Below are 22,766 nucleotides of genomic sequence, written 5' to 3' on the forward strand. Positions count from 1 at the left end.
TAAGGAGTAAAAGACTAGAGATACGAGAGAAATTCCAGAGAGGATCTAAAGGAATGGGGTGTCGGGTGGCGATGAGGCCGTATTACATAGTGCCAGTAGGGTGTTTAGTGAGCGCCACGATGACGAATCTCTCTCCATGCTTACCGTGGACTTCTCTAATGCCTTTAACCTTGTCAATAGATCCACATTACTTCAAGAGGTCAGCTAGAGGTGTCCTTCTATATCCTTGTGAGTAGAATTCCTATATGGTCAAGTATCAAGGTTGTATCTAGGCAACACACATATTTGGTCCACTACTGGGGTTCAACAAGGAGACCCCTTTGGGCCACTTATCTTTGCCCTTGTGTTGCACCCACTCTTGCATAGTATTAGAGACAATTGCAAGCTTCTTCTCCATGCATGGTACCTTGATGATGGCACGCTTATTGGAGATTCGGAGGAGGTGGCCAAAGCATTGGACATCATTACGGTGATTGCCCCAAAATTGGGCATTTAGCTAAATATCAAGAAAACCAAGCTCTTTTGGCCCTCGTGTGATGGTAGGAAGCTACGTGAGGAGCTATTCCCGGCTGGCATCGGGAGGCCGCCATTGGGGGCGAAACTTCTTGGGGGAGCTATTAGTAGAGATTCTAGTTTCATTAGCAGCTTAGCCATAAAGAGAGCCAAAAATGTTGTGAAATTGACGTGCCTTCTTCCACAATTGTCTGAACCCCAATGTGAGCTCCATTTGATTCGGTATTATATGGGTATTGCTAAGCTTTTCTTTGGGCTGAGGACGTGCCAACCCTTTCACATGGAGGAGGCGGAAATATTCTTTGACAATGGGTTGCGCGGGGCGATTGAAGACATTGTGGTTTGTGGCGGCCCTTTCTTTGGCGACATACAGTTGCGAATTGTTTCCATACCCATTAGGTTTGAAGGTTTAGGTTTATACTCGGCAGTAGAGGCTACATCATACGCTTTTCTTGCCTCGAGGGCCCAATCTTAGGTATTGCAAGTCCACATCTTACGAGATAGCGACATATATGGTATGGATTCTGATTATGATTGTGCATTGGCTTCTCTTCGTAACAAGCTTCCGGATTTTGACCTTAGCAATTTTACTACTAAAGACACCCCCCCTAAAACCCAGAATACATCGGCGAGTGCCCTTTTTCGTAAAATTTTTCAATATATGGAAGTGCATCTCGACATGACGGCTCGACAGAAAGCGGGTTTCCAGTGCTTATGTGCACCACATGCTCAATATTTTCTTTTAGCTATCCCTATAAATGGGTTTGGCCAACATATGTCTCTTGTGGAGTATCTTACTATCCTCAGATATCGACTAATGATTCCAATATTCCCAGTTGGCGAGATATGTCCAGTGTGTCGCAAGGCATGTTTGGACTCTTTTGGAGAGCATGCAGTTCACGGTATATGAAGTGAATTAAGAGCATTGGTTTAACATGCAAAATTAAAGAACACACAAAGAACACGGTGATTTGGGTGTTTAAAAGATGCATTCGATTATGAAAGGTGTTTACAAAAAAGGATCTAGATCTAAATCTACATAATTAACATACACTAATTCTCAATGTTACATCTCTCAAGCACACCTCTAAAAGTGGTATGAACCCACCTTATATAGAGGTGTTTACATCTCTCTCTCTCTCTCTCTCTCTATATATATATATATATATATATATATATATATATATATATATCATGTCATAATGCTACTTTACCACATGAAAGTGGGTCTACAAAAGTCAAACCATTTACAAAGTCATACATGGATAACTTTGTACCCAACATTCTCCCCCCTAAAAGTTAAGAATGAATGACTTGCTTCAAATATTCCAAACTCGAGCAACTTCACGAATTGAGCCTCAAACGTGACACATGTAGAGATGAACATCAAATCTTCAATTCTTCCATGATTGTTCAATTTGGGTTCTAGAATGTGAGACCATACAAACTGTGCATCAAAAGGTAATTAGGAGTTTCTCATTCTCCAAATAATTACCCAAAATTTGAGCATTTATGCACACTCCAAAAATCTGTAATAAGTCTAAACCCATCATGAATCGAAATCATTTTCGAATCTCCAATCAGATCATTTCATAAACTTCAAATACTCGAGGTCACTTTGGTCTTCAAGTTCAAATAATATGAAAATTCAACTTTCAAATTTTCGTATCTAAATTTCTCCCCTTTTTATATCTAAAAATGATTATAAAACCAAAAAGGGAATAAGAAAGTGGTCAATTCGGAAATTTTCTATCCAAAACTCCCCTTAACACATGGCATAAACATTTTGCTTCAATCCAGAAAGTCCAAAAAATCTTCAATTTTCAGCTTCGTTCACGGACCACCTTTGACAAAATTTCACAAATTTGGGTAGAAATTGTCAATTTCAAAATTCTATAGTGACCTGGAGCACCCAAAACAACCAAAAATACGAAACACTCCCCCATTTTTGAAACATGGTAGAAAGCGTCAATTCGCATTAATTGCAGGGGCCTGTTTCGAAAATTATCTCATTTCTTAGAATTTTCAGCCCAATGTCGAAGTTGGGTAAATTTTGCCGTATCGTACAAACTTCAGGATTCGAAACGAAACTTCTTCATAATTCTTCAAAATTTCGAAATTATAACTCAATGTCGAATATGGGTATAAACTATAAATTTCAACAAAAGCACAAGGGATTGAAATTAAAATATAGTTTCTTTTCTACCAATTTTTCGAAATCAAGTCTATATTTCGAAATGGGTGTAAAATGTCAAGTATTTGAAACTTTAAGGACTAACTTTGAAACATTTGTGTTTCTTCTCCAATTTGTTACCCAATGACTATCGACATCAACTGTCGACGCTTGATAACAACCTTCGACTATCTACTTCCCATCCACTTGCACCAAAAGCCTTCGAAACATAGTGCATACTCTTCCCAAATGAATTCAAAACCTTTGAAATCAGACCCAAAGTCATCGACATTAACAATCATCCAATTCACAATTCCTTTCCCACAAATCTCGTTTAGTGATGTCTAGTCTCGAGTAGGCATCCCAAAACATTCGATATCAAAACCTTCATCAAACCATCGACATAACCATTCATCAAAATCAAAAGCATCAGACTCCTAACTCCAAGCCTTTAACTACTGAAATCAAGACTAACATTAACCCAATCCTTCAATTTCCAATAAATGACCCACTTTCGAAGTCTATTCAGCCTTCCTAATTTGATTCTTTATTCTCATCCTCACATGTTGTAGCGCCCGGTTCCTGGCATGTAATTTAAATATGAATTCTTGCACTTTTACTATGGGACTCGACGAATTGGAGGCCCCAACTCATCGAGTCAAGGCAAGACTTGGACGCGGGTAAAAGGATTTACTCGCCAAGTTGGAAGCCCCGACTCGACGAGTAGACCTATCTGGATGAAACGCTAAATTTGAGGGTTTGCACCATATTTAAACAACTTATAGGGTCTCCACTCCAGCCTCCACCACCCTCAGACTCTCCTCACAAAACCCTAACTGATTATTGAGTGTTCTTGAGCTTTTTGTGCCATTTGTGTGTATCTTTGAAAGCTTGAGAAGAAAGAGGAGGCTTGGGAGATCAAGAAAAGCAAGTAGATCCAGAGGTTTTGACACATTTCCAGCTCAGTTGAGGTATAAAGTTGAAACCTTGACTATTCATTTCGTAGACCTCTATTTAGGGCTAGTTTATACCTTTTATAAGTCATAGTGAAGCCATTTTCGGGATTGTGTGCTTCTTTGGGGTTGTGAATGCAAATATCGAACCTTTAAGGGTTCCCATGGCATAAAGGTGCCAACTTTATGGACATGGGAGTTCCATGCTCCATGTAGACTTCATTTTAGGTCCTTATGAGCTAGTTAACCCGTGCATGCATGTAAAGTTTGTAACTTTACGTGCTATATCGATCCTAGGAGGTCAGATCTAGGTTCTGGAAGCATTAAGACCGATTAAAATCAACAGTATGGACATGGACTTTGGGGGACTTGATGAGTCGTTCATGGGACTCGGCGAGTCGGGTTATGGTTCCCCAACCTTTTCTGTTTCTGATCGATCTAGTAGAGTCTAGAAGAGGACTCAACAAGGTGGATATGAATATGGACTTGAAGATCAAAGAACTCGACGAGTTCAAGAAGGAACTCGACGAGCTCAAGGCAATGTCCCAACTGTATGAAGAACTCAACGAGTTCATAGAGAACTCAACGAGTCCAGGACTAAACATGCCAACTTCCATGAAGCATGACTCAGCGAGTTCAAGGATGAAGTCGGTGAGTCGGTTGTAGAAGGTACTGATTTTGTATGAAGGAGAACACGGCGAGTTCTTGAAAGACTCGACGAGTAGGGTCGAAGCTTTTAGCATTCTAAGGATTATAGAATTCAGCGAGTTGGTGGATCAACTCGGCGAGTTGAGTCAACCAGATGTTAACCTTGACCAAAAATTAACTTTGACCTGAGTTGACCCTTGAAAAGGGTTAAGAGTATGAAATGGTAATTAAGGAAGATTGTTATGTGTAGGAGTTGAGAGGAGTTGATCCGACATCGTGGACAGTTCAGACACTTCACGACATTGAGGTGAGTTACCTTCCGGTAGAAGTGGGTCTAAGGCACCAAGGCCGACCCACTAGTAAGAGTTATAGTAGAGATAATTGTCTTTGTGATAATTATGTGGTGTGTTGTTATTTGTTAAGATTATGTGCTAGCATGGTATGATGTTATGTGATAGTAAGTAGTAGGGGAATAGTCCACGTGTTACGATCGTAAGGACCAAAGGGTAAGATGGCACCCCATAATTGCCAGACAGGGCAGGTCGGCACCCCAAAATTGCCAGACAGGGTAGGCCAGGCACCTCGGAATTGCCCGACAATATGTTTGTTATGTGGTATGTGGTATGATGGGGGAACTCACTAAGGTTCGTGCTTACAATTTTTAGTTTTGTTTCAGGTACCTCTTCAACGAAGGGGAAGGAGCTGGCGCGGTAGCTGCGCATCACACACACACACAAGATTTCCGCACTATGACATTCTTGGGATTGTACTATGATATTATTACTATTTTTATGATATGGTTTTGAGACATGTGATTATGGTTTTGATGAAATGATATGGATTGATGATGTTTTCTTTTAAACGTTTTCTAAATTGTTATATCAAAAATGAAATTTTTGGTCTTGAAAATTGAGATTTTACACATGTTTGACATCAAAACAACGAAACCCAACTCCATAATTGTTCCTGTGGACCACGGACCAAGATCTTTGTTCTCAGAAGTCAAAATTACTAACCATCTATCGAACTTCAAGTGTGACCCAAAAAACGAAATCAAGTTATTCACACATTGAAATGGCAATTAGTACATCGAACAATTTAATCATCATTTCGAAATCAACTCTGTTCAACTCCAGGACTTCATTAGTCAAATATGTGACCCCAAGAACTCGTTCGATTTCGTTTCACACGTCAAAATTATCAATCCCATCTAGACATTCAAAAACTGATTTCGAAATCAATCAACCCAAGCATCGATCATTCAACATCCAAGAACACGAATATTGGCTTTTTGGTTTGACTTTCTCATTGAACCAGAATCACAAATCGAACCAGGAATCATACTTCCATCTATAAGCTCCAATCGGTAAACTCCAAACGGTTCAAGTTTTCAACATACTAAATCAATAACTAGAACAATAATGTTTAGATTGACTCAATACAAATCTATAAACTCCAATCGATTAGATTAACTGAATCATCTACTCAAAATCAGATTTAAGATTCAAGAATGTAAAATCAGATGAAGATTCTAAATAAAACGATCAACTAAAGTATTTCAAATCATGAGATCAAGATTTAAATGGAATCGATAGAAAAAAAGATTGATTCAACTTGTTTTGAAGCAAGTAGACGTCGTAGCAAGCCAATTTTGAAATATAGTAATTTCTGTCAATAACTAATCAAGAAATCGGATTTGAAAAGTCAATGATATATTGAATGAATAGTAAATGGATCAAATAAAATGGATTGGGCTCAATTCATTTGATCAATGAACAGTAACATCATAATTTGGGACCAAATGATATTCATGAACAATTATTGGACTTAAAATGAACACGATTGTTTATGGGCCAAATTTTGGTTCAAATGAATATTTGCAAATTTGAGAATTGAATCAAACAAGAGAATAGTATCAGATCAAATTTGATCTTAAAAAAATTATTGGATCATAACAAATGGGTTTCAAAAAAATTGATCAAATGAGTCAAAATGATCAAAAATTCAAGAACACAACACACAAATTAAAGAGATTTAGAGATATCATAGAGAGACTCATCATAAATGTTCCAATTGTGTCAAATGTAGTCAAACCGAGAATCGTTTCTTCAAAAAATCATGTTGATCTTCGAAGACCCGCTCTGATACCAATTGAATTGAATTAAGAGCATTGGTTTAGTATGCAAAATTAAAGAACACACAAAGAACACGATGATTTGGGTGTTTAAGAGATGCATTCGATTATGAAAGGTGTTTACAAGAAAAGGATCTAAATATAAATCTACATAATCAACACACACTAACACTCTGAATGTTACATCTCTCAAGCACACCTCTACAAGTGGTATGAACCGACCTCACATAGAGGTGTTTACGTTTCTTTCTCTCTCCCTCTCTCTCTCTCTATCTTATGTCACAATGCTACTTTACCACATGTAAGTGGATCTACAAAAGTCAAACCATTTACAAAGTCATACATTGATAACTTTATACCCAACAGTAAAGAACTCCTAGGGTTCAAATACAGGTACGATGTGGTTAGGGATATTTTGTTTGACATATTTAAGTGTGTCGGGGTTTCCGCTAAGAAAGAGGCACCTGTGAATTTCTTGACCGACCCGACAGAAGGAAGATCAACCCTCAAACCGACTGACATTTTGATTTTTTGATGGATCGGAGGGAAACCCGCATGTGTGGACCTTACAGGGGTATCCCCTCTCGTGGTCTTGAGGATTGGGGGTTTCACGGTGGGACATGCTGCTTTAAAAGCTACTACAGGCAAAGTCACCAAACATGAAAAATCGTGCATGAAAAATCAACACGTGTTCATACCATTTGCATTTGATACGTTTGGTTTTCTCGCGTCGGATGCGGTAGAGCTTCTTAATAGACTACAACGAATTATGCATAACAATGTTATATCTCATAAATCTATGAATGTAGTATTTAAAAGAATTAACTTTACCATACAAAAAGGGTTAACAGTACAACTTGTTGTCCATTTGTCATCTCAGTCGTTGTACGATGATAATTAACTATCTTAGGGGTGATATTGTTGGAAATATAATAATTCTTTAAAAAAATTAATGACATGTTTAAAAGACATGCATTTTTGTGGACAATTGGATATGTTATATTTTATTTATTTAATCTCAACGCTTCATTATCCATCGAACAATCAAACGGTTTCTAGAATATTGGGAGAAAAAAAATAAAATATGAGGTCAAATACGCTGAAAACTCATAGCACAAGGGTGTTTTGTGTAAATTTATCCATACACGAGGGGAGCAAAATGAAAATAACAATCAATAATACTCGATTCCAAGTCTGTTCGATTTGTTCCCTTCTTCTAAAACCCTCGTGGTCTCGAGAACCCTAGATTGAATCACACAGTGGATAGAGAGCGGGAAGATGTCGTCCACGCTGTTAGAGCTGACTAGAGCAGCTCACGAGGAAACTGAGAAATTGGAGAGACTGATAGTGAAGGATCTACAGAATGTACCGGCGTCGAACAAGGATCGCCTCTCGCAAAGCCACCGTGTGCGCCATATGATCGACCAAATCACCTCCACTACTCACAAACTTGTAAGATTTCTTGTTCTTTCTACTTATTTTGTCGTGATAGTATGTAATACTCGCTTGTTTTGATATTTTTTTGGCATTCAAAAGGGGAATGCTTGTGTAAGCTGTATGTTTTTTGAAACTGAGCAGAATTAATTTTAATTTAGTGAAAATGTTCACCTAAAGAATCTAATACTGTAGGTATTCAGTTTGCAATAGTTTTTTGTTCATCTGATAAGGATTAGCTTGGCGTAATTCGTAAAAGTCATAGGGTAATTTTGTTTATTTCATAGGGTACTTTTGTTTATTTCATATTTCTTGTGAAACACAGAAGCAAGACTTTTGACTTGTTTTTTTACATTACTGGTTGTATGATTGTAGATTGAAATATATGAAGACAAAGACAATGCTAGGAAGGATGAAATCGCAGCCCTTGGTGGACAAACTGCATCTGGGACTAATGTTTTTAGTGCATTTTATGATCGATTGAAAGAGGTCAGTGTTACAGCTTATTTACTGTAGTTTCTAGCATCTTTATTTATAAGTAGGACCTCAATAAGCTCTTAAAGGAGATAGATGCGGGATAAATTAGTTTGGTCTACATATCCTTAAAGAAATAGTTTCTTATACAGATTCGGGAGTATCACAGACGCCATCCATCAGCACGTGTCATTGACACCACTGATGAGTATGAGGAATTACTTCAAGAGGAACCACAACTTGAGTTCAGTGGAGAGGTTAGTCACTCTCTATGTTTCTTTTAGCATCTAAATATACATACTTTGCATATAGTTTTATAAATAAATTGAGGTATTCTACTATTCTTACATTGCACTCTCATTAGATCATACAACCATGTTTGTTGGTTATTCATCCCTCATTATTATTGGCACATTCAGTTTGTTGCAAAATCTTTTGCTTTGTTTTCTCTTATTAATGAGACTCATTCTTTGCAGGAAGCCTATGGACGCTACCTAGATATGCATGAGTTGTACAATGACTACATCAATTCCAAGTTTGGAAAGCAACTTGATTATTCTTCATACCTTGAAGTGTTTTCACAACCACATACAATCCCCCGGAAACTGAAAATGACAAGGTAATAAATAATCACTGTTTATCTGTGTTTATATGCACAATAAAAAAGATCTTTAGCCCTGATTTTATTTTGTTTCTTCAGGCAATATAGAGAGTATTTGAGCAAAATGATGGAATATCTAGTGTATTTCTTTGAGCGTACAGAGCCCCTGCAAGATCTTGATAGATTATTCTCAAAGGTTCTCACTTTTTACCTCAAATGTGTTAATTAGATACATTACAAATTTACAAATCTTCAAACGATTAGTTTCTAATCACTGGATTTGGATCTCAGGTTTCAGCAGAGTTTGAAGAGCAATGGGCAAATGGGAAAGTAGATGGATGGAAGAATGAAGGTCAAGAAAATGGACATGTTTCTGATGAACATACTTCCATTGATCTTGACTACTATAGTACAGTTGAAGAGCTTGTTGAACTTGGTCCTGAAAAATTAAAGGAGGTAAAAAGAACATATTACACAATTTATCTAGTAACTTTTCCCCCTATCTTTTTAAAAAGTTACTTAATTCACTATCTTCTTGTTCTTTAGGCATTAGCTGCACTTGGATTAAAGACAGGAGGCACTGTTCAACAACGTGCAGAAAGACTTTTCCTCACAAAGGTATTATTATTGATCACTTTATATGTTGTTATCTTTTGAAAAATGCAAGAAATGAAATTATTAGTTAAAAGGGTGTGTTCTTAGATTAGAATTTATTTCCATTTACATTGAGACCTTACTTGCAGGTTTTGGGGCATATGTAATCTCACTGTGAGTAGTGTTATTATTATTATTTGATGGAACTTATATTTTGTTAATTGTTAAATAGAATCTTACATTTTAATCATGCAGAATACGCCTCTTGAAAAGCTTGATAAGAAGCATTTTGCAAAAGGTTCAAGAAAGCCTCAACAGAATGGTGGTGTTGCTGTTTCAAATCAAGAAGATGATTCAAAAAACATTGCTCTAATGGAAGCCAAGATAGAGAAGCTATGCGAGATTTTGTCAGAGGTACGCTAAATCATTCTTTTTATTTATTTTAATTTAATTTTATTTTTTTGATGTTCCTAATTTTTTTTTTACCTTTTCAGACAATCATGCGAACAAAAGAGAATGTTGAGAAGAAACAGGCTTTGACTTATGAGGAAATGGAAGCTGAAAGAGAGGATGTAAGATAGGTTTATTATCATCATTATCATTATCATATTATCATTTTCATTATTATTATTAATTAATAATTATTATTTATAGGAGGAAGTACCTGATATTGAGAGTGATGATGAGGATCAACAAATATATAATCCTTTAAAGTTGCCAATGGGTTGGGATGGAAAGCCTATACCATACTGGCTATATAAGCTTCATGGCCTTGGACAGGTAATATTTCTAATCATGAATGGAATGGAATTGAATGACAACGGAATGGAATGACTAATTGCTTTTATAGGAATTCAAATGTGAGATATGTGGAAACTATAGCTATTGGGGAAGAAGAGCATACGAGAGGCATTTCAAGGAATTTAGACATCAATATGGCATGCGTCGCCTTGGTATTCCAAATACCAAAAACTTCAATGAAATCACATCAATCGAGGTACTACGAATTATTTTCATTTTCTTTTTTTTATACTAAAAAAGTACAAAAATGTAGTTTAAATTTTGGTTTATTACACATACAATACAGGAAGCGCAAATATTATGGGAGAGAATAAAAGAGAAGCAAGGGGTGAACAAATGGAGACCAGAGCTTGAGGAGGAATATGAAGACAGAGAGGGGAATATTTACAATAAAAAGACATACACTGATCTTCAACGTCAAGGCTTGATTTGATATAGAGAAAGCAAGTAAGTGTTGAAAGAATCTTTTATAGTTTTTGGAAAATGATTTTTTATATTTTGTTGTGTACTTATTTGCAGTTCCAGTGATTTTGTGAGGGTGTGATGTGAAGTTTGTATTAATGAAGGGGCATAAAGGAAAGAGATTTTGATCGGAATTTTCTGAATGATGTTATGTATGACCATGAGTTTACTTGTTTTTTTTTTTGTGATACTTTGTAGTCAAATTCTAGTTTTTAGATATTTATACATACAAGTAAACCAGCCTCTTCTCAATCTATTTGATAATTTTCATGCATTAGAATACTAATTGAGTTTATTGAATGTGGAGAGACTCCATTTACAAGTTTATGAAAACATCACCCAATGAATGAATGCTACTTAGACTACTTCTCATTACACTCACAACTCAACTTTCTTCTAACTAATTGGATGCTAAAAACAACAAATGGTCTTCTTTAGACTTGTCTGGATCACTACAGTTATTATCTCCTTGATTTTTAGGGAGGATAAATGGACAACTGTTGTATTTTTCTCTAGTTTGTCCTATACTATTAGGGTTATGATCAAAGGTTTTTTTTCCTCTCTCTCTCTCATATAAGTACTTACCTGAACATAGAGATAACAATAAAGTTTCTGAATATATATGGATAATTGATTAAGTTTTTTTGTATTTTGCCCTACAAAATAAAGTATTTATATACAATTAATTTCAACTTAACTATCATAAACATAAAGTTAAAATTTCAATATATATCACGTACCAATATCAATTAACTTTATAATACAACATTACAATACCAATATCTATTAACTTTATAATATAACATTACAACAAATATCACCATAAAAATATGATTATAAATTTAAATAAACTAGGCATACATAACATCCAAACTTACAAAACATAAAATTACCTATTTTGCACCAACCATTTGTACATTTTAACACAAACCGAATATATATAATCATATACTTTGTCCTTTTGACACAAACAACGTTAACTTTCTCCCCTTTTCCATACGTGTAAAGACTAAAACAACATAAAGAATCATCATAAACAAGCTTTCCATGAGACAAAGAACACCAAAATCGTGTTTAAACTATGATGACACAATTGAGGTAGGTAACCTATCAATTCATCCTTCCAAATCCCCCTTACACCTACTCTTCTCTCCTATATATCTAAACATTTTTTTATTACCTTTTTCCCAAACCCAAAAAAAAAAAAAAAAAAAAAAATTACAAGTTAGCCTAATGAGCCCAATTCTATACTCTTTTATCCGGTATCACTATCATCCTAATTCATAAACTTCCTGCAATTTGGGGCATTACATAAACACGGAACTTTGCATTCATCACTTTCATCTGGATCAAACAAGTAATCATACCTACAAACACAACCAAAAAACTTTCAAATTTTGTTACAATTTTAGTTTAAATAGCAAATAACTTTGAAATTTAATTACAAAAAAAAAAAAAAAAAAAAAAACTCACGTTAGTTCATCTCCTGTTGTCACATTAGTCCTTGCAATAAGCACAATTCGGCTTTCATCACCACCCACACTCATAATCCTCGCGTAGCAATTTGGCATACACTATTCAAAGTTGAAACAGTTTCAATAAATAGCAACCATGTTTCAGTTTTAGTCCTTATTTGAGATTCTTATAACATTTTTGGTCCATTGAAGGGACCAAAAGTGTAATTTACTCTTTATTTGTTTTTTATTGTGAAAATGTTAAAACATTGAAGGGACTTACAGAATGGTTTATTAGGCGTGCTACGTTTCCTTTATCTGTTGCGTCCACCACCACTTCTTCACTGATTTTGAATAGCTGAAAAAACAAGATTTTCAATTTTTCAGTGAAAATGACTAAAATACCCTTTTCGTGTATTATACGAGAAACGTGTAAAAAAGAAACCCACGTAGCAATCTTTTCCTTCTCTTCTATACGATGCTTCCCTTAAATCCGCCACACTCCGTCTCACTTGTTCACCACGATACTCAAGAACCTACATATATATTTTACAAAAAGTGAGTGAAATGACTAAAATACCCTTGATAACTAGAAAATTCTTAATTTTTTTTAAAAACCATTTCTCCTTCCATGATGTTTCGACGTGCAAAGAGACCCCATCCATGTATCCCCGATCTACCAAAGCAAACGCGATCATTTTCTGTTCTCTGAATTTACAAAAAAAAAAAAAAAAACCGAAAATTTTAGAAAATTTGTAAATAAATAAAGTTTTGTTTAAAAAAAATACAAAAAGTTTGCCTGTAAATGACGTAATCTTTCTCTAAAAGTAGAAAAGCTTCGAGGTTCTTGCATTTCCTGTTAGAAACAAATGTATCCATCCGATGAGTTTTTAAAGCTAAAACAAGATTTTTTTTTTTTTGAAAAAAAAGGATAAAATATTAATTATTATTATTACTCTGAGGCTGTTTAACCGTTGTATTGTTGTTAAAGAATGATGACATGGTCTTGTAACACGGTGGACAATTAGCCCCTCTGACTTCTAACAAACACAAATTTCGAAACAATTAAGGGTATGAATGAACATATGGCTAAACCTCGAGGTTAATAATGAAAAATGTGGATAAATTATATTAGACTACCTTATTGTCTGATCTAATGTGCACTCTGCATCTAGCTGCTGAAAATGGTTCAGCCTCATTGGAAATTTCAGAAATTGAAGCTTTTTCAGGTTGTAATTGTAATCTTCTAGAAGAAATCAATCTTGAACCATTCTTGTTGTTGTTTAATAGTAAACTTTTTGCCGAAATTACCCCTCCAGGTGTCTGTATTATTAAAACCGTATCTGGATTTGGTGCCCTAAAAAAAATACCAAGATTCAGAACCCCCCCCCAAAAAAAAAAAATATTTAAAAATTTAAAATTTAAAAAATCCCAAATGGTTACCTGTGATAAGCACAATAAGACACCATTCTTGTAATCTGCTTCCCATTCTTTTCAAGAGAATGCAACTGTGGAAATAAAAAATTAAAAATCACATCTTTATAACTTTTTCTTTTTTCCATTTTGAAAAATGATTGATGGATTTTGACAAAAGTAGCCTCACCTCCATTCGATAGCCAGCTCTTGATGCACATGTGGCATGGTAATAAGTGGAACATTTTGAACATTGTGTACATGATCCATGAATTTGCTTACAAACAACACATATCTGACACAAAAACAAAGAAAAAAACACAAGATTTTTATAAAATGTACTATTTTTTTTTATATATAGTAAAAAGTAAAAAAGATAGCAAGTACCTTTACAAAAGAATTTGATGGAATACTTAAAATCCCAAGTGCAGGTTCCATTTTTTCATCACTTGCAAAACAAACTTCAGGTCGAAACCATGCACATGTTACATGGACCCACAGTGGGTCCACATCAGTAGGCTTCAAAGCACCTCCTGAAAAAAATATATTTTATTTTTTGAATTTAATAATTTATTCATAAAAAAAAAAAGATTTATTAAAGTTGATACCTTTCACAGGACAAAGGCAGCATTCGCGTTCGATATCTGGTGTCTCACATGATCTGCATACCCATGATGTGAAATCTTGAACATTTCTTGCACCATAACATTCTTGATGCACAGCTATTTGACACCTGTCATGTTTAGATTTAGATTTAGATTTAGATTTCTTTCTTTTATATCAATGGGACCCACAAATGTTTAAAAAAAGAAAGATAGGATCTTGACCTGATGCATATAATGATTTTATTGTAGTCCCAATCTTCAATCCAACGACACACAGCACAACGTTCGGTTGTCCACTTGGCATTTACAGGTTCGTATTTTTCTATTAAAAAAAAATAAAAAATTGTTCAACTTTATTTCCAATTTCTAAAAACCAGGACATATATGTATTTATGTATTATATATATATACCTTGTAGAAAACTAAGCAGTTTCTGCTTTCGGGCTTTTAAAGAAGGGCGTTTTAGGGAATTCACCGAAACAACAGTACGAGCATGATACTCGGCTACTTGAAGCATCTGAAAGATAACATTTTTTGGGTGATTAAATCAAAATCTTGAAACATTTAATGAAAAAATGTAGGAATTTAGAAAATGTACCCATTGTTCAAGTGGCAACAAGGAGTCCTTCACTTTAATGCTAGTTTTCCAATTTTTCACTTTTGACCCTGTGTGTCTCTCCCATTCACTAAGTGCTAGTTTTTCTGTCCCACAAGATCCACACTTGCACACAACCCTTTAAACAAAAAGAACATAAAAATATAAAAGTTGTTCCATTTCTGAAAAAAAGATATATATGTTTCCCTTAATGGTTGACACATATAGTGAAAAAAAACTATCTTTAAGCTTAAAACTTATGAATCATTCGTTTTCTTGACTATAGTCAAACATGAGTTACTCAAAATGCTTACAAATGCAAGCTTGGAAAATACACTCCTTCTACCCCTGTGCAAACAACAGTGACTTTATCAGGAAGCACCATTTCCTCTTGCTTTTTATTACATCTGGAAGCCAAAATACATTGTTATTTAGAAATAATGAACTGTTGATAATATATCCAATGAGAATTTATATCAAGATTCAAGATTCAAGAGTTACCTGTGTTTAGGTTGATAAGTTTCTGAATCTGATAACTCAAAATTGAACTTAGCTTTGCAATCTGGGCAATAGTAATCAGTTGCCCCAAGATCCTACAAAATGTTTTGACTTTGTAAGACTTTATAAAGAAAAGGGACCAAAAGAAAATCAAGATTGATGATAACCTTAAAATGATGACCGGATATTTTGTCACATTCTGCATGTACCCATACTTTACAACCATCACATCGTACCTTAAATTAATCAAGATTGTCACCAAATTTAGTTCTTGAAGGATAAATGAAGGAGCTTTTTGTAAAAAAGATTTTAAATTTCCTCACCCAACTAACAGTATCCGCACGATTCCATATCTTTTTGCATATCCCACAATAATGTTTCAATTTTGTCAACTAAAATAAAGAAAGCATTTCATCAAACACTTGGTAGACAAGACAATCATAATAACCAAGAAAGTGAATGAAATGAAACCACAGACCTTAGCACACGTATTACAAAGCAAACGGTTATTAGGAGATGTGTCATTCATTTTTCTTAACATTCTAAGAGATATGGTGGACCCACATCCTTCACATGATTGTGAGTGACGTCTATTAGATACTTCCTGCAAAAAAAAAAAAACATTTTTATTGTTACACAGATATAACAGGATACTGAATGTCAATGAGACAAAAACTTAAACTTGCCTGTTTTTGAGAGATACGTTGATGTTCAAGATTTTGAACTCCTCTAGGGATAGAATCAAGATAATCTAAGTTACCAGCTGCTGCATTAATTTCAACCATTAACATTTCTGTAAATCCATGTTCTGCTAAAAAAGCTTCTTCTATAGCAGAACGAAGAACACTTGGCTCATTATCATTCAAGTCAGTTTGACCTTGAAACCTATCGACATTTTCTACAAAAGAATATATCATTCCACTTTTAATCCACGCATAATCCCTTTGTGTGCCATTTCCAGAATACCCAAAAAACATGACGCAATAAGCACCATCAACACGAAATCCAAGAACTTGTTGAGGCGCATGCAATACAGGATCAAGAACAATGGCTGGCCAAGCTGGATAATGCTTCCCTGATTTTGCCCACACGATGTCACCAGGAGAGAATTCATCGGGTGCTTTGATGTTTGTGTCATTATCGTCGTCGTCATGTTGTGAATTTAATCTGGAATACTTTGTCATCTCGAAGCTCTTGTATTCTTCATCTTCGAATTCTTCAAACTTTGGTAAAGATTTGCGACATTTGTAGCTAACTTTATCCCCGACATGTTTCTTGGTTTGAATTTGATCTCGGGGTTTTGGGATTTTGAGAGTGGATTTGTCTTTAATAGGAGTGAATTCATGGTCGAAGTGGGAATCTTGATTGACATCGAGTTTTGTTTTTTCTTTCTTCCAGTTATCGAGAATTGAATCGTTGAAACGAGATGGGAGTACCTGAACACGACCTCGGGAAGTTCTTACCAACGGCGGTCGTGGTTTAGCCGGTCGTACTGTATCATTGTTGATAGCATTACTGTTATCTTCCAACTCCGTTTTTGGTGCAATTGGTTTCGAGTCAACGATCACCACCGCGCCGGTGTCGCTGCAGAAGCTAGGGATAACGCCGGCGGCGAAGTGAAATCCCAATTCACTCAACGTAATGATCCCGGCGGCAACCTCTCCGAGCAGATGCAGAGGGTAATAACCATGGCCATGGCTGCCGTTTTTAGTCTTTCGTTTCTTTCGAGATTTCCCCGACCATTCGTCGTCATCTCCGCCTCCGCCCGACTCACTAACTCGACAACGCTTCAAACTCGGCATTGCCGATTTCAACTTCCGCTTGATTATCATTCCTCTAATACTCCCAACACCCACAAATCCACTCTTTCCGAAACCCTAACCACCAAGAACCTCAATTCACAAAACCTAATCGTCTAATTGAAGAAACCCAACACTTCCCTGAAAGAAATATCCAAATGGGTGTTCCAATAATCAATCGAAACAACAGAGTACCCGACAAAAACAAGAGATTTGGGAGGGAAATTTGATGAATTGATAGAAATTTCAAGGTTGTGAATTAGGGGATCTCTCTCTTTCTCTCTGTTCCACGAAGCCACTGATAAAATAAGTCGATATGAGTTGTTTTAATTAACATTACCACTGCACATTACATACAATCTCTATTTCGTGAAACAAACGTTAAAAAAATGAAACCCAAACCAAACTTCATGTCATGTGGAGAGAAGATTATAAAATAGGGAAGAAAGATTTATTTAACTGTAAATATTTTTCGTTTCTTTTTGGACATATAGATACAATGTCATGTATCTATAGATACATGGACTGCTTCAGAGGAGAGAGAAAGTGAGTTTTATGTTAACTTACTTACGCCTAATTGGGTCTCCAAACAAAGCCCACTTCCAACTTCTTTCAGATAATCTTCTCTTCTTCTTCTTCATTCATCAAATGAAATGAAATGTGCGTACTTTCTTTCAAGAATCTATCACAAAGCTGCTATTTCCTGTTAGTTTTAGATAAAGACAACAAAAAAGAGGATGAAATTTGAATACATATATGTTATGGGTTGTTTAGGACTTCAATTATTTTGTTTATAACGATTTCAACTTTGGCAATTGGGCACATAGTCCCGCCAAATCTTGTTACAGTGATCTTTCTTTTTAATTTACAAAGATTTAACCTTTTTTTAGTGGGTTTTCAAAACGAAAATCATTTTTTTTTATGATGGGCAAGTTCGGGATTTCAAAAAGTTTAGATTTAGTTTTTGTATAAAAATGTCGTCTTTATGGTTTTTGGTGGACGATAAATGGTTGTACAATGATTTGTTGCTGTCAAAGATCAATCTTCATGAGCTTTTTTGGACCTTTTTTTTTCCGGTGGCAGCCATCTGAGGTCGCCGGAATTATGAAACATCTGTTCAAAAAATGGGGTAAATTGAAAAAAGAGACACCCAAAAGCCAAAATGTTAATGAGATTTATATGTATGGAAGTCTTGTCGTGTTTCTATGAGCTTGGAATGAAAGGCTGTTCGTTAAGATATGCAAAAGAGTAAAGGGTCTGCTTTTTCTTTGATGGTATTAGTTATAAAAAGGAATATTCATGATATTTTGTAAACCTATATTACATAGTAATCATATTTTTTTAAACTAAACTACAAATTTGGTCTATGTGGTTTGCAAAAAAATATAGATAAGATTTAAAAATTTTCAATTTGCACCATCGGTAAAAAAAAAAAAAAAAAAGAGCTTTTTATGTAGTTTTGGTCCTGAAAAACTTAAAAAGACTGTTATATCATTTTAATTTTCTTTTTACATTTCTTTTAATATTTATCTAAATATTCTTTATATATATTTTTTTATAGTTTATTATTCTAAAATTATATAAATACTAATTAAAATAATTCAATACATATCGATTGAAGGCAAACCGGCAACAAGCTGTGTCGCTAGCTCTTTCTGGATGACAAAACTAATTCTTTTAAAAACAACATTTGTGGATCTAGGAGATATGACATTAGAATTCATGACCCATTGGACTCTGTTGAGGAGCTCCACCGCCTCTGGTGCGAGAAAAAACCAAATGTATCGAATTCAAAAGGTATAAACACATGTTGATTTTATATACATTCATTCTCGTGCTTTACCACTTTGCACGCAGCGGCTTTCAAAGCGGCATGCCCTGTTGTGAAACCCCCGCTCCCCAAACCAACGAGAGGAGAGACCCCAGTAAGATCCACGCACACATGCTTCCCTCCTATCCATCCCACAACCAAAATGTCAACCGACCTAAGTGTGGACCTTCCATCCTGTGAGTCCGTCAAAAAGTTCACTGGCGCTTCTTTCTTCGCAGAAATACCATCTCGTCAATTGGGAATAGGGGAATCATGAGGTGGTAACGAAGGATAGTTCGGTACTCCACATGAGACATGTGATGGCCAAGACCATCAATAGGAATAGTTAGCAGAAAATCCCGAGCATGAGGTGCCCGCAGACACTTAAAGACTGATTTCTGTCTGACAGTCATGTCGAAGTCGACTTCCATATCTTTGACGATTTTGCTAAAAAGGGCATACAAATGCTTTTTGGGATTTAGGGGGGGGTGGGGGTATCCTTATTAGCGAACCGCTACAGTCAAATCCCGGAATCGTATCGTGAAGATGAGTCATAGCACATAGGTAATCCGAGTCCATACCACATACGCCACTGTCACGTAAGATGTGGTCTTGTAATGCCCAAGATTGGGGCCTCGAGGCTACAAATACATAGGAAGCCTCATATGCCGAGTACAAACCCAAACCACCGAAATGAATAGGTAAGGAAGCCAGCTGCCACTGAATGTCTCCAAAGAAGGGGTCTCCACATACCACCATATTTTCTCTTTATATTAAAGAGAAAATAGAAAACTACCCCCCCTCCCCCCCCCCCCCATTTTACTAGGTTAATACTGTATCATCTTTGTCTTGCCTCCTCCCCCTTCTTCTAGAGCCACCTCCGGCAAGACCTAATCTTTGTCGTCGCCCACGTCTCTACCGAGAACAACAATTGAGACTACCTGCCACTCTCACCTACGATATCCCTCTATCACCCATCTCTCTCTCTCTCTCTCTCTCTCTTTCTCTCTCTCTCTCTCTCTCTCTCTCTCTATATATATATATATATATATATATATATATATATATATATATATATCTTTTTCTCCATCCCAAGTCACCCTCTCCACCTTGAAATCATCGTCATGACAAATATGATGAAATCATCACAAACCGCTCCAAATCAAACTCGTTGAAGCTCTTTTACTTTCTTCTCTTAAAGATGAGAAAGATAAGAAGAAATGTAAGCACCCATATGTGGGACGACGATGTGGTGGTGTTGTGACTGTATTGGGGTTACGCATAATGGTAAGATTCAACATTAGAACTCTTTTTTAAATACGGCCTACGAGGTGCTTGATCAATTGTTCCTTATTAGCGTTTTGGTGCTTAAAAAAGGTACCAGTGACATGAATATCGATTTTTCTTTTCTGGGTCCTTGAATCAACTAAGCCTTCTTCACCAGACAATTTCTCATCAATTAGAACATGGTTTTCGAATAGGTTTTTGTGGATTTGTGTTATTTGGGAATTTTGTTTGGTTTAGGTTCAACAATCAAATCATAGTTTTCTGTAACATTTTGCTTAAATGATTGGAATTATTGTTTTTGCTAGTTTTCTCCATGATTGTATACCTATTATTCCATAAACACATATTTTTGATTTTGTTCTTTGTGTGTTTAAATCACTTGTGTATGTGTGTTTGTAAATCTCATCTTTTTTTTTTTTGTTTATTTATGTTCAATTTGTAGCTATTTGTGCGTGTATACGTGTTTTCGTCAAGAAGTGAGAAGGGTTATACTGGGTGGGGCGGAGCTGTGCCCGACAAATTTAGTGGTGGTGTTGTGGGGATACAATGTAGGGTCGTACAAGGTGGAGGGATTTGTTTTTTATTTTAATTTAAAAAATACCTAGATAAATCTTTAAAAAAATGTTAAAAAGAAACTAAAAAGACAAAATAGTACTTTCAAGTTTTAGAGGGACCAAAATCACAAAAAAAAAAAAAAAAATCCGATTTTAAACCAATGATACAATTTGAAAAGATTTTGAATCTTATCCACTTTTTTTTTTGCCAACCACAGTACCAAATTTACAATTTACTCTAATTTTTAATTAAACTTAAATATTATATAATAATAATAATCATATTTTTAGGAAAACCCAATTAACAGTCTTCTTTGAAAATCTAAAATTTTCTTACCTCCTTTTCTCACACAGACATATCAAAGAAAATGTTATTTTTTCAAAGTTTTCAACCATTTTTAAATTTTGCAAACTATTAATATAATTGAAAACTGTTTTTTCAAAATTTATTATGATTTTTCCAACTATAAATTAGCCTACAATTTTGAACATTGCAAAAAATTCCTTATTTTTAGACTATTTAAGGGTACTATTTCTTTGATATTTTGATGCACATTCTAAATTTCACTTTTTATAGAATAACATATAAATATAATACCAACATATCGATATATAATATCATATAATCGTTTACATTTTTTGATTGTGTTATCATTAAATCAATAGATGTCATCAATTAATGCAACATGAGAAAATTGCCTGCTAAAGACACATAACATGTGGTATGGAAGAACGGTCGAGCGGGGGAAACATTGTCACTTGTAACAAGTGACAGATTAAGATAAAAATCAACCTGGATCCACCCTATAACTAACAACATTGTACCATCGAGCGACGATGACAAGAAGAAGAAAACAAGAGATTTGACAATGATTCCTAAAAAATTATAAAAGCATACGGAGTTTTTGATTTTTTTTCCAAAGAAATGAAAAGTCTAATGGTAAAAAGTAAAATGGGGTAAAAATCGTTCATTCATGGTATATGTTAAATAAGAAAAGAGAGTAAAAAATCTAAAATTTTTAAAGGAAATGCAAAGATTTAAGCAAGTGGCAATATCTCTGCAATTTATAAGAATAAATATTTTTTTTGTCTAAAATATAAGATGATACCCACTTCCAATTGGGGTTTAAGAACCCCACTGTTGCTACAAAAATCCACTATGTAATATGTGTTATGTATTAACTGAACCACAAACTACAGTAACTTAGTATTAGTAGTAGTATCAGAGTTAGCCTAAAAGCACCATTAGGTTTTTACCTATGATTTGGCATGTAATTGTAAGCTTTTAGGAAGTCTGAGAAACAACTGGTTAACCGACTCGATCCTTGAATATTTATGAATTTGTATTTACTTTTTGGTTCAATGACGACAACAAGTATGTCAGAGACTGATCCTTTATAAGAGTTGTCATCGTCCAAAAAATAACTATTCATTCCTAGATACATGAGGAATTTGTTATTAAAACAACATGCATGTATCAAGTTGGGATATGTATGTATTAATTTCAATAATTTTTTTTTAACCACTTCATACTACTAAAATTGATAATATCATAATCTTATTTATAATAAAAAAGTTTCATGTATAATACATTATGCCTCCATAATCTATATTGTTAGTCCAAAAAACCTAGAAATGAATTTTTATATCTCGGTTAATGATCACTTATGTGAAAGATTAGTCTCTGACACACTTTCACATGAGTGATCATCAAAACAAGAATAAATAAACATTAATGACTTTTTTGGAGCAACATCTCTAGGTTCATCGATAAAGGTCTCGTTAGTTAGTCAATGAATAACTAGATGGCTTATCATTCGGTCAATGAATAACAAGAACCTTTCGCCTAATGTAGATCGACTACTCATCACCGACTTCAACTCTCATTATCGGTTCTAGTCCTGTCCGCAAAAGGCATCATATAGCATACATGAATGCCTAAATGATTTTCTTCATTTATCTTG

At 35.0% G+C, this 22,766-nt stretch overlaps 2 protein-coding genes across 3 annotated transcripts; one reads left to right on the top strand and one right to left on the bottom strand.

Moving 5' to 3' along the window:
- Positions 1-7,624: 7,624 nt before the first annotated feature.
- Positions 7,625-11,061, top strand: LOC111918003 (splicing factor SF3a60 homolog). The gene is made up of 13 exons (XM_023913647.3): positions 7,625-7,873; positions 8,231-8,344; positions 8,482-8,586; positions 8,806-8,948; positions 9,030-9,126; positions 9,222-9,386; positions 9,477-9,548; positions 9,780-9,938; positions 10,019-10,096; positions 10,179-10,304; positions 10,375-10,521; positions 10,612-10,772; positions 10,845-11,061. Exons 1-12 carry the CDS (start codon positions 7,700-7,702, stop codon positions 10,756-10,758), a joined length of 1,527 nt encoding a protein of 508 aa, XP_023769415.1. The 5' UTR covers positions 7,625-7,699; the 3' UTR covers positions 10,759-10,772; positions 10,845-11,061.
- Positions 11,062-11,814: 753 nt separating this feature from the next.
- LOC111918002 (histone-lysine N-methyltransferase ATX4) lies at positions 11,815-17,611 on the bottom strand. 2 transcript variants are annotated; one of them, XM_052767512.1, is made up of 21 exons: positions 16,035-17,611; positions 15,831-15,952; positions 15,676-15,744; positions 15,520-15,588; positions 15,356-15,447; positions 15,169-15,261; positions 14,858-14,993; positions 14,671-14,776; positions 14,482-14,581; positions 14,263-14,387; positions 14,042-14,187; positions 13,845-13,949; positions 13,685-13,749; positions 13,382-13,598; positions 13,198-13,281; positions 13,041-13,097; positions 12,860-12,949; positions 12,691-12,777; positions 12,525-12,599; positions 12,261-12,361; positions 11,815-12,154 (listed from the first exon to the last, which is right to left on the bottom strand). In XM_052767512.1, exons 1-21 carry the CDS (start codon positions 17,182-17,184, stop codon positions 12,064-12,066), a joined length of 3,180 nt encoding a protein of 1,059 aa, XP_052623472.1. In that variant the 5' UTR covers positions 17,185-17,611; the 3' UTR covers positions 11,815-12,063. The 2 variants fall into 2 exon arrangements, with proteins under 2 accessions (XP_052623472.1, XP_023769414.1); XM_023913646.3 differs by having other exon boundaries at positions 15,831-15,956; positions 16,039-17,610.
- Positions 17,612-22,766: the final 5,155 nt, after the last annotated feature.

The sequence above is a fragment of the Lactuca sativa genome, chromosome 9 (assembly GCF_002870075.4).
Source record: "Lactuca sativa cultivar Salinas chromosome 9, Lsat_Salinas_v11, whole genome shotgun sequence".
Classification (NCBI taxonomy): domain Eukaryota; kingdom Viridiplantae; phylum Streptophyta; class Magnoliopsida; order Asterales; family Asteraceae; genus Lactuca; species Lactuca sativa.

Coding starts and splice junctions, on each gene's coding strand:
- LOC111918003 (XM_023913647.3), top strand. CDS start 7,700: ATGTCGTCCACGCTGTTAGAGCTGACTAGAGCAGCTCACGAGGAAACT. Junction 9,387..9,476: donor GTCCTGAAAAATTAAAGGAG/GTAAAAAGAACA, acceptor CTTGTTCTTTAG/GCATTAGCTGCACTTGGATT. Junction 10,522..10,611: donor ATGAAATCACATCAATCGAG/GTACTACGAATT, acceptor CATACAATACAG/GAAGCGCAAATATTATGGGA.
- LOC111918002 (XM_052767512.1), bottom strand. CDS start 17,184: ATGATAATCAAGCGGAAGTTGAAATCGGCAATGCCGAGTTTGAAGCGT. Junction 14,994..15,168: donor TATTTTCCAAGCTTGCATTT/GTAAGCATTTTG, acceptor TTTTGTTTAAAG/GGTTGTGTGCAAGTGTGGAT. Junction 13,599..13,684: donor TCTTATTGTGCTTATCACAG/GTAACCATTTGG, acceptor TATTTTTTTTAG/GGCACCAAATCCAGATACGG.